The sequence below is a fragment of the Periplaneta americana genome, chromosome 16 (assembly GCF_040183065.1).
Source record: "Periplaneta americana isolate PAMFEO1 chromosome 16, P.americana_PAMFEO1_priV1, whole genome shotgun sequence".
NCBI lineage: Eukaryota > Metazoa > Arthropoda > Insecta > Blattodea > Blattidae > Periplaneta > Periplaneta americana.
Genome location: NC_091132.1, coordinates 167,626,665 through 167,645,912, shown reverse-complemented (window position 1 = coordinate 167,645,912; position 19,248 = coordinate 167,626,665). Strand labels below are relative to the sequence as shown.

The 19,248-nt window shown below is 33.8% G+C and overlaps 1 protein-coding gene across 1 annotated transcript in view; it reads left to right on the top strand.

Annotated features, from left to right (window-relative positions):
* LOC138691829 (zinc finger protein 235-like) overlaps window positions 1–19,248 on the top strand; it is a 31,124-nt gene that overhangs the window by 1,082 nt on the left and 10,794 nt on the right. The window contains exons 2-4 of the mRNA XM_069814318.1: window positions 5,076–5,176; window positions 6,935–7,120; window positions 9,488–9,570. Coding sequence (XP_069670419.1) covers window positions 5,081–5,176; window positions 6,935–7,120; window positions 9,488–9,570 — 365 coding nt within the window. The 5' untranslated portion in view covers window positions 5,076–5,080. The remainder of the gene's footprint in view (window positions 1–5,075; window positions 5,177–6,934; window positions 7,121–9,487; window positions 9,571–19,248) is intronic.

Here is a 19,248-nt window from a genome sequence, read left to right as displayed (position 1 = left end):
CATTTAAAGGAAATTAATGTTCGGCAGCCCTTGACTTCAGGCGGCAGAGAATTCCAGTGACGAGAAGTAGCAACAGTGAAAGATGAAGAGTAAAGAGATGATTTGTGGAGTGGTGTTTATAGCGTGTTATCATATGTGACCGAATATTTAAGTTACTGTATAATACCGAGAAAGACTATAGAATCGGACAGATAAGTAAGAGTGAGTAGAGAGTGCAAAATTCGGTGTAAGAGAGAAAGGGAATGTAACTTTCTCCTCTCATTTAACTTGAGCCACAATAATTTATCGAAAGAAGGCGAAATGTGATCGTAGTAGCGGACATTACAAATGAAACGAACACACGCATTATGAACACTTTGCAGTTTCTGGGATAAATCCACCCTAAGATCACTTAATAAAGCGTCAAAATAATCGAAATGAGGCATAATAAGAGTCTGCACAAATGTCTGCTTTAATTTAGCTGGATAGTTGTACAATCTTTTTAATGAGTGAAGAGTGGAAAATACTTTCTTGCATGTGTGTTTGATATGCGTGTCCCAGGTAAGGTTAGATTCAAAGTGAACTCCCAGGTTTTTTACAGTTGAACTAAATGGAATGATCGCTTTATTCAGAGTCACAGGAGGAAGGTTCAGCTTATTAATATCGGGGATTAATCTTTTATTCGAAAATAAGATAGCCAGTTATTTATCTGTATTTAAGTTAAGTCCGAATTGTTGAGACCAAGATGAAACGGATTCGAGATCTTTATTGAATCTATTAATATAGTCACTTAGTCACATATATACCCGTAGTGAAGATAACGTTCAAAACGACGCACCATGTAGACAGAGATTTTGCATGCATCTTAATTGAACGTTCGTTTTCAACTTGATTCTTTCAACATTCTCCACAGATTTCATGCGTAAACACATGGATAATTGAACCGATTAGATCTGTATGTAACTTTAAGCATTGAAGGATTGCATGCAAGAGTTAGTATTCAAACAATGCATGCAAGAGTGAACTAAACACATTCAATTGTTCATTCCTTTTTCCACTAAAATCGAGATCTCGTGCGATAATTGAAAGCTAGCCATCGCCGGTGGATATCTTGTGCTTATTCCGTTGAGCAGTTGACTGTTTTGGGATCCGTGAATAAATTTAAAATTCTTTTGTTTGGTTATAGTGAAACTCTTAAGCTGAGAAGGCGACATGTACGATTAGTTTTGTTGAAGATTATCACAAATACGAGTGCCTATGGAGTGCTCAACAACAATTTTGCGAATGAAGCAGGCCTAAGTATTGAATTGATATTTAGTAGTGAAGACTTTCAATACAGTCCACCATGTAGACACAAAAGCTGCATGCATCTTATATGAACATTCGTTTTCAATGATACACTACAGTTGTATTGGTCTGGAGTAACAACACTATTTCCTAAACATAATTACAGTACTGTAGTTTAGTTAATTCGGCCACAGAAGACGGTGATATTATGTTGGTCATACAGAGAATGCAATTCATGATCGTAAAATTGCTGCTTGAAAGCAACTTCATATAAGTAGCAAAATTTAATTTCTTATACGGTGTTGACTTATTTCAACGTTACAATTGCTTGTGTGTTAAAATGTATATATGATGCAATTTGTGTCCCTTGGACTTGTGTGTAATTGGAAAATATAAAAGGTAGGCCTACTCCAGACGTTTCCATGAGTACAAAAATGAAAAACTATGTGTGTCATTTCAAAATTGAATAGGCCTACTACAAATCTTCAAAATGGCTAATTGCATGTAAATCGAAAAATAAATTATTTTGTTGACATTGTGTTCGTTTTGAAACCGAAAGGGGAGTATGGAATACGACAGGTTTCTCTGATATCAGTAATATTCGCAAAGCAATGATTCGCATTTCGAAGGCGCAGTCACATAACTGCCATAATAAGGCCCGTAACACACTAGAAGAGTTTTCGCTAGCGAGAAATGTGTTGCGAGAAAGAGGCGAAGAGCCTTCCTCCACACACTTGGCGAGTTCTCGCTATCACAGATCACACCTCGCTATGATCATCTATGCACTGCCTTCATGCAGAAAGCATTTTTCTGATTATAGTAATGACTCCTTGGGGGAAATATTATAGGTTATGTATTTACGTAAATTGCCGTGCTTAAATACTGTATATAAGCTGTAAGTATATTGTCTTACCTTACAAATTACGTACGAACGCTATGTTGAATCTGAGTATTCAGATGCTGAAGAAATGGAGTTACATGAATATATTTTGTTAATGAAAAGAAAAAGTAGGCCTAAAATTAAGGCCAGAAATATCTGAAAATCACATTATATCTTACGAAAATAAGGGCGAGTTTTGGACTCTGGTTTCGATTTGAATGATTATACGTTTAGGCGTTATTTCAGGTTCAATGGACCACAGTTTTTTTTTTTTTTTTGCCATTCATGATATGATAGAGGATTCTTTGCTATATTCTGATTAAAATTACGTAAACTGTTAAGACATATAGATACATTATTTCAAATGTTTAATCAATACTATTAAATCTCATCAAATTAAAATATAGCCCTATTTATTTTCAGGTAATCTGATATTTGTCTCCAGATTTCTTCTTTAAGTTTCGTGTTTTTATAGTTTTCATCCCATGTATCATATAAATAGGCCTACGGGTGACATCGTACAAGTTCGATAAGTTTCTGACTGCAATTATCAGCCATCTTTCCTCATTTTCAAATAAAAACAATCGAATTCATCGCCACCTGTGATATCTTTTTCTACTTTCAATCGCCATATAGAGTATAAATGTCAAACATCTTTGATAAATGTGTCAAGAATATTCGCTGAGCTACCGATTCCAGCGAGAAACTCGCGCAAGGTTTTTGCCTCGAGCGAGAATCTCTTCCAGTGTGTGGACGTCCATTTGAATCCATGTTATCAATTGTTTTAATTTTCTCGCAACACATTTCTCGCTGGCGAAAACTCTGCAAGTGTGTTACGGGCCTAAAATGTAAAACTTTTGGTAAAACAGGGATAGACTTTCAACTAAGTGAACAACGCAAGGCGGATGTTTTGTAACAGAATATCGAAGTTGATTCTAATAGAGAAATAAGCTTAATGAAGTGATTAATTGATGTAACTTGCTTACTGGCGAAGCAAGAGCTACCTCTCAGAGGTCGTAACGAACACAGTGAATCAGTTAATCGGGAAAACTATATTGAGTTCTTGGACGTGCTATCCAAGTATGATATCAAATTATACACACACTTACAAAGCACTAAAGTTTTCAAGTACTTTTTCCTGTTTAAAACGCGTAAAGAATTAATTACTGAACACTCAGTGCGAAGACAGGCTTTCACGACTTTCACTGTTATCGATCGAAAAGTCTCTATTGGACAAAATTCAAAGCCAAAGACATTGTTACGATGATGTCATAGCAAATATTGCCTGAAAAGGAGAGGGGAGGATTCCGTTGATGTACACATTAAGGTGTTAATTGATAAGTCTTAATTTCGTTGTAATACGTATTAGCTAACATATTTTTTATATTTCTTCTGTTTATTGTTAAATAGTGTCTTGACAGTTTCATTACTACTGGTCCCCCCTAGAAAATGTCACCGCTCGCCACTGTAAATAATACACAATGTGCTTGGTGTGACATTGTGCTGAAATAGGCCTATCTACGGTACATTGAAACTGCAGTAAGACCACAATCTAGGATATACAGTCACGAAGCTTGAGTTGTGAGGGTGCTAATAGATCCCTATTAGAAACAACAACAGCCAAATTTCTTGGCTTAAAAATCGATAATGTGTTAAATTGGAAAAATCATATTAAAGAAATTACCCCCAAACTAAATTCAGTTTGTTTTGCTATTAGATCTATGCAAAAGATAGTAAATATCAATACCTTAAAAACAATATACTTTGCATACTTCCACTCGGTAATGAGTTTTGGAATAATATTCTGGGGAAATTCCACAGATAGTAACAATATATTTCTATTACAAAAAAGAGTAATTAGAATAATAGTAGGTGCCAAATCTAGGGAATCGTGTAGGACTATTTAAAAAAAACTACAAATAATGCCCATGGCTTGTCAGTATATATTTTCATTAATAGTCTTCCTCGTATTTAATCGTGAAAACTTTGTAACTAATTCAACAGTTCATAGCATAAATACACGTAAAAAAAATGACTTTCATACACCATCTGCAAGTCTATCGTGCTATCAAAAAGGAGTGCGTTATATGGCAGTAAACATTTTTAATAGCCTCCCTATCGATATAAAAAATGAAACTCAAAACATAAAATTATTTAGGGCCAAATTAAAGAAGTACCTAATTTCTCACGCCTTCTATTCTGTAGGTGAATTCATGACATTCAATAACACTTCATGAAATTGATACTAAAACTATGTGTTGTACTAGTAGACTATATTGTAAATCTCGTCTGTATATATTTCATCTAGACTGTGACTATAAATTAAGATTTTATAATAGTATTAAGTTTTTTGACTTGTTCCATATTCTAGCTGTAAGCATGTATGAATACAATACAATAGACTGTGCCGGTACTATTTTGCACTGTCCGTAATGAAGCGATAGTAGCGATCCTAGTGATTAGCAATTATATATGGTTGTATGTTTACTACGCAGTGAACTTCGTGACTGTATATACTAGACTGTGGTAAGCCTGCATAAAAATATGCGGGTTTTATTTATCTCTATATCAATATCTGCATTTTTGAACTCATTTCACGATAAGTATGATTACATAATATTTATTGCGCAGATGATTATGAAGAGAATAATATGGATGTATATCAGGACAGACATTTAGCATCCATATTAGTATACCTTCTTTTATAGAAAGATTAATGCACTTATGTACTACAATTTACATGAACTAGACAGTTGATTTTCGTCATAATAACACCTGTACTATACTACTTCATATTTCTACGTGACATTCTTACTACTTAGAGACATGTTTACAAATCTAAAACAAAACATATCATAGCAACTAATAATGAGTTTTTCTGCATAGTTCAGTTTCTGTGAATCACTTTTAATTCCTTAACCTCTTTCAGTTGTGATGGATGAGATCAAGATGGAACCTGAAGTTGACCCGTTAGACTTAAAACTACATGACAACATATGCAAAATAAGAAAGAATTCGACTTTATTAGAGGTAATCTGAAAATACCTTCTGTGTAATTTATGTGTTCGTCTAACAGTTTGCAGTGTGCGAGAGCATAGACGTAACTGAGTAAATGGGCTATCTTATTCTATTATTGAAGTCCATATATTGACGCACATTACCATTTAACTGTATTCCATAACCATGGGTGAATGTTTTATTCAATTTTGCTTTTGTCAAAGTGCTGAATAAGAAATTAACCAAGCAGCATAAATGTAGATTTGAAACAAGAACTAAGTTCAAGTGTGGTCAGGCATTAATCGAATTAATTTTGTAATAAGTGACAATAATGGTAGTGTCGCAGGTTGTAAAAGGAAGAGCATGAATGGTGTTCATTTTATTCTTATCTTGTTAATGCTTTTATAGAGAATATCATTAGAACTGATACTGCTATAATTTGTACTATTTAAAAACATTGTACAATGCTAATGTGATTTATATATGCAGTCTTATCCATTTGGGTATGGATAATATTAATTTATTATTATAAAGCTATTTTGATAATAGGAAAAATTTCTTGCTGGTTATATTATGATAAAAAGATGGGAGTTTCCATATATGACAATCAAGAATGCATAATCTGAAAGGACAAATGAAAATCGTAGATGATTATAATTCCTACTACAAATCAACAGCGGGCACAATGTGTTCTTTGGTAAGCTAAATTTGAGAGCGTTAAAAGAGTTCAATGGGAATTTCGACGTGAGTATGGTGTGCGTAATGTACCTAAATATGATTCTATAATGTTGCGGTATCGAACATTTCTAGAAACAGGAGGTCGCAGGCAAAATCGAATGCGAGAAGCAGCTACCTCTTGGCTTGGTCCCCAAACTCCCTAGAGCTAACCCCTCCTGACTTTTTCGTGTAGGGTTTTGTTAAAGAGATTGTCTATTCACAGAAACCCAGGAACATTGATGATCTGAAAGTAAAAAATACTTAAGTTTTTCAACAAATCACTCCTCTTATGTTACAACGGACATGGGCTGAATTTCATCACCATTATGAGTTGTGCACAGTGTGCAATTGGGGTCGTGTTGAATTCTGAGGAATCTCCCATCTTTCAGTGTTGCATCCACAGAGTTTCAACAGATAAAGTTCAGTACTAAATGTTTTATGGTGTTTTTATTTTATCCATACACAAATGGAGTATATATATTCTAGTTTACTGAACAATTTCCTTCATTATAAGAGATTTAATTATTTCGTACTGCTATTTTGTTGTAAATATTTTAGTAGCCTACACAATATATTATTCATTCTTCTGCAATAGTATTGGGTTTTGTAATGTAGATTTATTGTGGGAGAAAAAGGGCAGAGTGTTAAATTTGAGATATATTACATTATTCTTATGAAGCACGCACTAAGATGGAGAATCTTGAGATTAGAAATTTTTAATATATATTTTTTTTTTGCTATGTTTCTTATAATACCAGTTTTGTATTGTCTTCAGTAATAAAATATCAAATTCGGAAAGATATTTGCATTCATGTTGTGGTATGTAAATGAGATTGTTTTACACATATTACAGGATGTAAATTATCTTCAGAGGAAAACACATTGTTGTTATCTATCGTTGTTTCTATCCGTAAATTCTTGATTCTATTCTGCCTTTAATTTTCTTCTGTAATTTCTAGCTTCTGCTGAACGAATTAACCTGTGACTGGCATATAGAAACTGATTTATAGCTAGTACCAATGAGGTCAACTTGAAAGCAACTACATTAATTTATGTTTTCTTGATGTTTTGTAGGAAGGGAATTTATCGCATCTGCAAGTGGCGGACATCAAAACAGAATGCGTGGACCGCCATTATGATCTCGCATCTGAGATAAAAGTTGAAGACACTCCAGAGCCTGTTAGCTCTCCTATAGTGAAGTCTGAAGTTGAAACCACTTCATTGTCTTTCATCTTTGCTACGGTGAAGTCTGAAGTTGATGTAAGTGTTTCAGTATCAATATGCACATGAACCTACAGTGTTTTTTTAAGTATATCAGACCCATTAACAATCTCGAAATACTACTAATTGTTTTCTGTTTTAAATTGCTAATTTTCTAATATGAAAAAAAAAGAAATAATAATATAGCGCAAATATATATTTATTATGAGCACCAGAAGGATGATCTCGAATGCATAGAAAAAGTAAACCTAGGAATAGCATTGCGTTGTATCTTTACAATATATGTTCGTAGCTGTAGAAATTACTGTGTGGTATTCATTAAGTGAAATGTTCAAACTCATATATATTTTTATTCAAAATTCATGAAATGATTTGAATGTTATCAAACTGTCCAAAGAAGTAAGTTTGGAAGGAAATAATGATACAGTTGCGTTATAAAAATGTTGTTTTATTCTGTTTGAGACTTATTTGGCAGAATGACACAGAGTTGAGTAATTCACCTGCTGTAGATTAAGTTTCTTTTGTGTCACAATGCATGTCTCATATTCCGAAATTTCTTCTTGTGCTAATTGAAGACCTCCTCGAAAACAGGATGTAACATCAATTTAATGAAATATATGACTTTTGTGGAAAAAGTAATTTTGGACCATTTACTTACTTAGAAATGGCCTTTAAGGAACCCACAGGTTCATTGCCGCCATCACATAAGCCCGCCATCAGTCCCTATCCTGTCCAAGATCAATCCATTGTCTATCATCGTATCCCATATCCCTCAAATTCATTTTAATATTATACTCCTATCTATGTCTCGCTCCCCACAGGTCTTTTTCCCTCTGGCATCTAAATGTACACTCTATACGTGCTACATGCCCTGCCCATCTCAAACGTCTGGATTTAATGTTCCTAATTATGTCAGGTGAAGAATACCATCCATGCAGTTCTGCATTGTGTAACTTTCTGCGTTTTTCTGTAACTTAATCCCTGTTAGCCCCAAATATTTTCCTAAGAACCTTATTCTCAAACACCCTTAATCTCTATTCCTCTCTCAAAGTGAGAGTCCAAGTTTTACAACCATACAGAACAACCGTAATATAAATCTTTTATAAATTCTAACTTTCAGATTTTTTGACAGCAGACTAGATGATAAACGCATCTCAACCGAATAATAACAGGCATTTCCCATATTTATTCCGCGTTTAATTTCCTCCAATTTTGAAGCATGTATTTATTATAATTTATGATTGAATCTAATTGCTGAATAAATCTATATTCTTGAGTAGTCAAGTGGTATTACTACGAAATTTGCCTTGAAATTATTTTCCTTCCCCTGAAACCAGTGTTATAGTATTTTTGGCTACACCCTTGTGCTGGGGAGGTCTTCAGTTTTAAAATAAGTCTTGGCTTATACATTTTAACAATCTGAAACAGGACCTACAAATGTTAGAAATTCATGATAACTGGAAAATTGTTCGTCAGGATTGGAAGAACAGGTAACTAGCAGAGATACACTTTCATTGCTCATAGTGCTTAAAATAATATTGGTAGTAGTAATAATAATAATATTTTTATTATGATTAATAATAATGTGATAATAATAATTATTATTATTAATATTTTTATTATGATTTATAATAATGTGATAATAATAATAATAATAATAATAATAATAATAATAATAATAAATAATAATAATAATAATTATTATTATTATTATTATTATTACTATTATTATTATTGTTACTATTATTATAATTATAGAGTCTGCATTTACAGTGGTTTGAACTTGAATCTAAAATAAGATTTTTAATCTGCTATGGATTTGGTATATTGAATAATCTAACAATCTGCTAGATTGACAACATATTTCAAGTTTCATATCTCAATCACTGCATATTCTATATCCGATATGACAATCTATATTAGGCGTGTTTTATAGTATCTCTCAGTTGGTCTGGTTCGAATGTGTCGAGGGAAACGATTTTTCTCGGAAAAAAAAAAAGAAATCGTGTTACAGAGCTTGCTTTCGAAGTAATAAATTTTTCAAAAATGATGTATTGGCGAAATTTATTAATGCTTAAATCTTTATCATTTTCCTGTTAATTAGCTCAAATTTTGTAGCAATATATGATTGCATAAACTGCAGGTCTTTTCTACATGTGCACATATTTTCAATGTTCAAACTTTGATTCCAGTGCATTTCAGTAGAGGAAAATACCCTGAATTTAAGGAGATATATATGGACTAAATGAAAACAGTTTGGAGAAAAGACTTCGGTTTTGTATAAAAGTGATTACAATCTTACTGAAAAATTTGATTGGACTCGTTAGAAAGTTCATGTGCGACATAGGAAACAAATCACCTTCTTGGTCAACTAAGGTTGTCTTCATTATTTGTTTGTCTTTCTAGGAAGATTCGTTCAATCTGGACAACATTAAGCAGGAAGAGAAAGTGGATATATCTTCAAATGATGATGATGTTTTACTTGAGAGGTGAGTGTAGTGTGCTCGATTCGGTTCTTCTTCCAGTCTTTAACAGCTTCTATTAATGATTGTGTGGGATTTAAATGTTCGAGTGTATACTACAGTGTTTTATGTAATATATGGATTTGCTTATCCCTATGGACGCCTCAATATACAGGGTCTTTCATATGTAACTGATCCCTCGAAAAATTGGCTTACATTTGCGTGTTATTATTTGTGTTCTAGCACTCAGCTAATAACAACCTTTCCCGTTGACCTACATCGATTTTGTTACACGTTTGTCTGACAGAGATCTCCACTTTTCTATATAGCGATGACAGAAACTATCACTATGAAATATAAAGCTTATGGTTAGGGTAAAAGCCACAAATTACGATAAATTACACTGACCTGACACACTAATTATGGCGTAAAGTTCATAACATGCCTATCACCACGAAGAATCCATAAATGCAAGCGATGTTCCATCTCTTTCATTCTCGAAAGCATTTCAGGATTAACCATCTATATCGTTTGCATATTCCTTTTTATCAATTCTGGAATAGTGTGAGGTTAATCTGCAAACACACGATCCTTCACAAATCTCCATAAAACAAAATCCAGGGAGTTAAGTCTGGAGATCGTGGCGGCCAAGCAATTGGACCTTCACGACAGATTCACCTGTTAGGAAACATTTCGAATATCCCGTGCGTAATGGGGAGGAACCCGATCCTGTTTAAAATTATTTCTGTAGTCATGGAATGGAAATGGCTTATTCTGGTGGACACTTTTCTGACTATCTTTCGACTTCTACTGATTAGTTACTTGAATGAATACGTAAATTGGTACTGAAACTGCATACAATCCCTGCTTAGAAAGTCTCATGCTGAAGTAACTAGTATTATATATTGTGTATTGTATACCAAACATTATAATCATTCAGTTAGAGCTAAAATTATTATTAAATTTACAATAAATATAGTTATATTTTCTAACTCGTCTAGCTCTGAAGTAAGTTACGAATCTTTTTCCGTTTGCATCAACCGGAACCACTCTAAAACTCGCCATTCAAAATTTCTTCTTGCTTTTTGATTCTTCCCCAGTTGGCCAACCATACCTTCTTACCATTTACGATAGTGTTACGTGCGGATTAGCCTCAACAATCTAATTAGTTATACTTTCTGTCCGATAGTTAATTTTTCCCATTTAGTCTCCATTATAACGATTTATAAACAGCATAAACTAATAAAAGAAACTTGGAAACGGGATCCACACAGCTCACGAGAACAAAGCAAGCAATGCAACCACTTTGTGATATCAACTGAATGCAAGATCTTAAAGAATAATAGAGAACAATGCCACCGCATGGCGCCATATTGCTGTCTCATTGAGATTCGCTATCGAAATTGCTGGTACTGTACTTTATTCAATGTCGAATCCATATTTCGAGCTTCATTGTCACAAAATCCACTTCAAACGTATTCCTTAAAATCAGGACATTCCTTAAACTAAGATTCCTGAAGGTGAGAAGGTACTGTCTATCTATAATGTTAATATGAAATTTGGGTGCATGTTATAAAAAGTGTTAGAGATATCTAAATAAGATGAAGGATGGATAGAACAGAGAAAAATTTTGTCCGGCACCGAGACTCGAACCCTACTTTTCTGCTTTGCATGCTCAGTTCAAGATTTAAGTTCTGCCTCTCAGTTTTCGCTTTGGTGTCCTAGAACATGTGACACAATGTCCAACATGGTATGTACAGAGGTGCACTCATTACGAGTGACTAAGTGGCCAGAATCCAACGGGATGAGCGCCATCTTGAATCACTGGTAAGAAGAAACCCAAGGGAGTTAAGTTTTGGAGATGATGGCAGCCAAGCAATTGGACCTGCGCCACCAATCCACCTATTAGGAATCACTTTGAATATCCCATGCATAATAGGGAGGATGCCAATCGTTTTGGAAGATTGTTTCTGTAGTCATAGAATAGAAATGGCATATTCTGGTAGAGTGACTAGATAGACTTCTAGTGATCAGTAAGTTGGAAGAACCTGTATTTTGGTACTGAAATGACATATGACATGCTTTACAATCCTCTTTAGCTATTCTCTGGCTAAAATAATTCGTACTGCATGTGTGTGTTTTCTATGCCAAAACTTATAAATGGCTATAGGTATAAGTTACAACAAATTTTGTTATAACGATTACTAAGACTTCAGATGTTGAATTACGAATATTTTTGTCTTTGCATCAATGCAAACCACACTGAATGTTTGAATTTTGAATTCATTTTATGTGTATTCCAATAAGTCATATAATGACAATACGAAAGTTTGAAGTCTTGATTGTCCAGTCTTTGACTTATTTTGGGCCGATTGCATAAACCATTTAATCTTAGATCAGAGGTTGAATTGATCCTGGTTCTAGTGAACTTGCAATTTTGTGTTGTATAAAGTCTAATCTAAGATTAATGTGTCTTAAACTAAAGTTAACTTTGACTGAAAAAATTTCTCCGATTAAGTTAGATGATCCAAGTTCAGTTATTTCTTTTCTGTTTGAAATATACGAGTGGCAGACTGTGCAAAAGAATAACCATTATTATATATATATATATATATATATATATATATAATATGTTTTCAATTTCTTGCCTTAATACACAAACATTCCTGCATTTTATAAGGCTTTATCGTGTTCAGCAGTATCAAATGATATAACCTATAATTATGTTATGTTTGTAACCGTTATTATTAATGAATATGATAGGTACAGTTACCCTGAAAAAGAATGAGATGATTCTTGGTCGTCGGAAGTTAAAGTTCTACAGTGCGGTTCACTCGATATTGACGTAACGATACATAACATGACAAATAGTACAAGAATTGTTACAAGGACCATAACAAGGACAAGGACCAAAATAAGGATCACGAAGAAGACTGCCATTTAAGGCCAGGATTTCACAACATAGCTCGAGTCACAAAATATCATTGCTTCACTGTACCGAATGGCAAATGCCTGCTAAGGGATCTACATTCTGGACTGCTGCTGTCACTGTCTTGTCTCGTTAGCTCATATAGTAGCGTGTCGGTTCTACTGTATAACCGAAACATCTCGTGTTCGATCCCGGGTAAAACTTTTTTTTTATTGAGGTGTAATTAATTTGTTCAGAGTTCCTCGACTGTCTAATTTGTCGAAAAATATGGAATAATTTATGCCCAATTTCTGGGTCTTACAAGTGGGCTGAACCTCGTCAAAAAAAATAAATCTTACTTGGAAGTTAAAAGTATTCTTCCTCAAACAAAAATCATAAGAAACAAAAAGAGACCTGTTAACTTAAAATCTTGTCCACATGCCATCAGCTTCTATCACAGCTCTAAGTCGATCCGGCATGGATGTCACGAGATTCTGCAATAAGTTCTGATCCCCGGCGAGATCTTCCTAGGTGTCAACAACTTGATCCCACAATTCGTCTCGATTTCGAGGGCGTCGGTGGGCATAGGTGGCTATCCTTCTCTTTTTCAATTCCGCCCATAAATTTTCGATGACATTCAAATCAGGTGACTTCGGAGGCCAATTAATGATTTCGATCTCGGGTCTCCTTTGAAACCATCTTTGAATGCTTGCAGCATAGTGCATGGGATGGTTATCCTGCTGGAACAGCAATGTTCCTTCGGGAAAACGTTCTCGGGCGGAGGGAAGGAATATATTTTCCAGAATGTGCTCGTAAGTTCCCGCATTAAACCGGCAATCGATGCGTTCTATAACGCCAGGTCCATCGTAAGACATCCACCCCCATCACGATATGCTAAAGCGCCCTGATCTTTCACGTCAGTGCACATAGCGCTGATCATGTCGGAGACCATCCTCATGATAGACGCGGACAGGACCTTCGTAATCACTCGAGATGGTTGTTTCGTCGGAGAAAATTACATTTCTCCAATCGAAATCCACTCGATTGGTAGCGAAGGCAAGATGGTCGACAGCTTGTGCTTCCCCCAATATTTCCATTTGCACAGCCCTCCGGCTCCTAATACTGCTGTTCCTCAACCTGCTGATCACAGTCTGTGAAAGTTAGATGCTGCTCTTATTTCGTTAGCAGTCAGAAAGGGGTCCTGTCGAACTGTCTCGAATAAGAGAGCATCCTCTTCCAATGAAGAAATCCGCGAACGCCCAGAAATAGGGCGATACACCGACCAAAGGGCCAGCAGATCTAGCCCCATATCCAGCCTCAACTAGAGCTATAACTCGCTGCCTCATGTCACGTTGGTTCGCCATTACGATGAGAAATGAGGGATGACGATAATACTTTAGTGTAGACAATGACTATTTAACGTGATACAGAATTATTGAAGTAACAGGAATCTTGCATAGTAAGAGTTAATAAATCAAACCTAAATTAAATATCTAAATAACAAGATATAACGGGAAGTCCAATTGTTGCGAAACTAATCAAATTATATCTAATTACATTAAGTAAACAAACCCAAAGTTATGACACCACATTGCTACAGCTAAATTGTAGGTTATTAACATAAACATTGAATAGGTCCGTGGTTGTGCGTTGGACGACAAAACCATCATCGAAAGTTCGAATCTTGCGGAGGAATGTAACTTCTTGCTTTTTATAATGTAAATCAGACTTGTAACTACAATCATTCATATTTCTTACATTATTTATTAATATTTATAGCCAACATTGAATTTGTAAAGAAAAGACTTTAGAAATCTCATGGAATTTGTGATCTGTAGTGACATAAACATAGATTATCTCTCGGAACTTTTCCGTAAAAGTAAATTAAATTCACTCCTTGAAACTGACAACCTTAGTCGTAGACTCATTTTCCCACAGCATACAAGCTGAAGTAGCACAGCCATTGATAAATGTTTTGTACACAGAATTAGACTGAATTCCTATTCGACAGAACCTATAATCAATGGTTTGTCTGAACATGATACACAAATCCTAAGTGTTTCCAATGTTACTGAACAATTTCAAAATATTAATTTAAAAACTAACAAAGGATCGTAAATGCTGTATCTAGTGATTAATCACATTTATGTCTACAAAATGAATCTTGGAAAAACGTATATGATACTGGTACTACTGATATTAAGAGTAAATGTATTGAATTTTTCACTTAATTTCATAATCACTTCAGTGATGTTCTCCACTCAATGTTGTGAAAAAATTCAAAAGTAAAAACATGTAGATAACGCAGGGACTTCAAAATCTCATGTATTAAAAAAGAAGAATCTATATGTAATGTGTTGCAATGTAATGATCCTCATGTTCTTAAATACTGCAAGAAGTACAGTGTAATTTATAAAAAATTATGGAAGAGGGAAATAGAATATATTTGAATAGAAAAGTGCAAAATTCAGATAATACAATTAAACCTATTCGGAATATTATTAAATTTAAACTTGTAGATATCCTAAGAAAGAAAATATTTTTTCATTAAAACCAATGATTATAAAGTAGAGGATCCCAAATCTATTGCAAATTCTTTTAACGTATTATAGTATATGGTACAGAAATATTATTGACAACTTAAGCATTCAAGATTTTGCAAAAGATACTGCAGTTGGTTACTTAAAAGATGAATTTAATAATTAGTATTAATATATGTAATTAGTCAATAACTGCAACAATACTTTTTCATTCAATCATTCTATTGCAAAGACGTAGATAAAATAATTAAAATTAACTGAAGGGGTGAGAATGGAATAATCCAAAGCCATACTTTTATCAAAAATTGTTTTGTGCGAGTGCATTTCTTACACATATGGGAAAGCTATTAATAAAATATTGTAAAAATTACTCAACAAATGACTTAGCCTAAGGACTCTAAACCTTTGTAAAATTTGTCTATTACTACATATATTTTTTTAATTTAATTTTAATTGTTAGTTTTTAATATATATGCATTTACATTGTATATGTGTGTATAAATGCATTCATTAGATTAACGTTTATAATATTATAACTTGTAATTTTGTATTGTTTGCGATCATTAACACTTAATCTTAGGACTTTGTGAAACTCTATTTCAACGTTACTCAGCTATTTCAACGTTATTTAGACAAAAAAAATCGTGATGTAGACTAAGAATCGAACTCGCACTCTTCTACACAACATGCAGAAGTCTTACCATCTGAGCTATTGAAACGACATGAAAGCGTTCCTTTCTGTGCAGAGTGTCGATCTAGTCATGAAGGTCCATTGTCGATTTAACTACACAATTTATGTATATATTTATCTTTTATTTACGTAATATTATCATAATTTTTGCAGTTTTTGAAGTGAATTTCGGAACGATGCTAGTAACAAACCAAATAGCCTGAATCTAAGTAACTCAATATTCGTTACCTTGTGTAACAGTGCTCTGGTCTCCGATCATGCGCAGTGTCTTACATCTGAGACTTAGGAATATTCAATCGTCTCATCCTTTTCCAGGGAAACTGTACATTCATAAATTTTCAATTCACTGTATTACTAAACGAAAATTGTCGTTTTATAAAGCTTTATTTTGTTTAGCAGTATCAAGCACCATATCACGATAACAATTTGGAAAACGGTCAATCTTCTTCTTATTGTTCGCCATTATTTGCAATGCACAAAACAAACCAGTATCTCCAACAGAGTGTACGGAAAGTCGCTGGATTTCTCATTATCAAGAAAGAAAGATTAAATTTTGTCACTATGGGGTGTTAAAAAGGTCGCTAAATCTCTATTTAAGCAATATAAAAGTTAAAAGAAATTGTCGTTGAAAAAGAGTTAAAGTCGCTAAATTGGTGACACTGAACAAACCTGTACAACATGGCCCGTGCATCACATATTTCACCTGTTTTTAATTCGATGTTGCCAAATCCTTTTTCATGTGAACTTAGATTCCATTTCAACGAAGGTAATTTGATCGTGGAAAATTTTTATACAATAGAAGAAGTGTCTGAACTCGGTTCACTTTTCAATCTTCGATCAAAGTTGATCTTTAGTCAGAGAGGTTTATACAATTGGGCCTTCTTGTAGCAAAATATCAGAAAGGTGAATAATTTCAAGGGAAAAATTGTTCCGGGGCCGGGTATCGATCCCGGGACCTCTGGTTGAACGTACCAGCGCTCTTACCAACTGAGCTACCCGGGAACTCCACCCGACACCGTCTCAAGTTGAGATACCCGGCCCTTGAAATTATTCAAATCTGCTTTACAGGGAGCCTTACCTGAAAGACTAGATTTGCATATCAGAAAGGTTATTTTTGATGATACATATTAGTGAACGTTTTCGCCCTTATGGGCATCATCAGACTAAGAAGCAGATATCTATGTAAAAGTAAGTAAATCCACGTTAAATATATTGCAATAAAAAAATTTGAAATTTAAAACACCCATCAATAAAAAATAGATGATTAAATACAATTAAAGGTTACATATAAAATTTATTAGAAAATTATGCATAAGTTAATAGTAAGTGTGTGTGTATACTCAAATACTGATATGAGTGAGTAATCACACACACTCACTATTAACTTATCCCAATTCATATTCTGTCATACACTATTCAATTTAATTCCACTCTGCTTTATCCGTCCTTGTTTATTACATTAATTTCACGATTTTAGTTACATTTTTTCGTCGTTTGTTTTTTCAGATATTAATAACATAATTCTTTTTGCAGTTATCTTTGTTCTTTGTAGAATCTTTTGTAAATAGTATGCATATTTATTTTTCCCCCCTTTGCTAGATAAACTGTGGTTACTTACAGTTACCCACCGCATTGATAGAATTGTCGCGTAAAATATACAGTTAATAATTTACCCGTAACCAACCTAGTCATTATAGGAAGGAAAAATGGATCGTATCGTACAAGGTTTTTGGTTGCCTCTGACAATAATACTTATAAGAAAAAGCCACCATCAATATAACAATTTAATAAACAATAAACAGAGCAGAGAGAAAAGAAATTACAAATGTTATGCAAATTAAGAACTGCAAGTACATAAGAATAGCCCGAGGCAAGGGGGGTGGTTTACAATTCATTTTTATTTTCAGATATGCCTAGTTCGCTTCAAACCACCAACACACTTCTACAAACATCAAGACATATACATATAAATCACCTTTACATATACAGTCCCTGACAAACTTTGATCACACAGAGCAATCACCAATGATAATTATCTGTATGTTATTAATATGAGATAGAATATTTTAGATCTGAATGATCAGTAACAACCACTATTTGCATCAATGTCTAATAACATTCAGATCACAAGTGAATGTATACTACACGATTGATAAATCACCTTTACATATACAGTCCCTGACAAACTTTGATCACACAGAGCAATCACCAATGATAATTATCTGTATGTTATTAATATGAGATAGAATATTTTAGATCTGAATGATCAGTAACAACCACTATTTGCATCAATGTCTAATAACATTCAGATCACAAGTGAATGTATACTACACGATTGAAATTCTACATGTATAATTACAACCAATCGACAACATAAGATCCATCAATCACAACACAACATCAATATTGTATATAGTACCTTAAGACATTTCATTCTTCGAACAATGTGAATTTTAATTAATTCTTTTAAGCTAATATATTCAATTTATTTATTTTTTCATAATTTATTTTAACATTACTGATAATTCGTATAATTATACTTGATTAATTTGTATTCATACTGTAACATGAGTTATATGTATACACAATCAATTTCAATTTCAATTTTAAAAGTTTGCGTCACATTGAAATTAATTATCCTCCAATTTTATTTATAGTTTTATACATAAAGCTCATGAAGATCCAACACCATGTATAAATACATTGCTCATTTGTTATTTGCTCAATTTGATCAAGGTTCAGATTACGTATTTTATTATATCTGATGATGCCCAATAAGGCGAAAACGTTAATATATTCCATGTTCATATAGCAAATAAACATTTGCAAACAGATGTGTCTTATGATTGAAATTTATATATACTTATTTTATTATAAGGGGGTGGTGGTAATAAAAGAGATATTAAATACTGAAGGTCTAATAACGGCATAAATTGCCGAAAGAGAGAGAATTAGAAACTAACATGAAATAAGAAGTGAAAATAGTGGTGATATACATTAGGAGTGATCAAACGCCCACAAGAAAACGTACGGATCCCCATAGCGCACCGGCTCTGATAAATACGATAAAGTTCAACACTCCAACCTTTAGCTGAATGCAGATGCTGGTCCCCGTAAGATACGTCGTTGTAGACTCACAAACTATTACCATTAGTACAACCATACACTCGGAGAAACTTCATTGTCGGGTAAGGATGTTAACCATTCCGCACTGTCTGGAATATAATAATTAACAGAGCTGGCCAATGCTCTGTTAACGATGAAGCATACAGAGACCGGGTCTACAGTAGCGTGCAAATTAATCCGAACACGACATATTTTTACATTTTCTGTCATTGTTAGCCTCACAGCTGCTGATACCGCTTTAATTGACATCTGTAGTACGTGTAATTCCATTGTTGAAGGTCTGTCGTTATTATTTTTTTTTTATAATATGTGACAATTTGCCTGTCGTTTTGTACTTACAAGCATTTCAGTTGTGTTGAAGACTTAATACTGCAATCCTGTGTACATTCTGTCGTCTTCACAAATGGATACAACTCCACGAAAACGGTCTAAAATTAGCA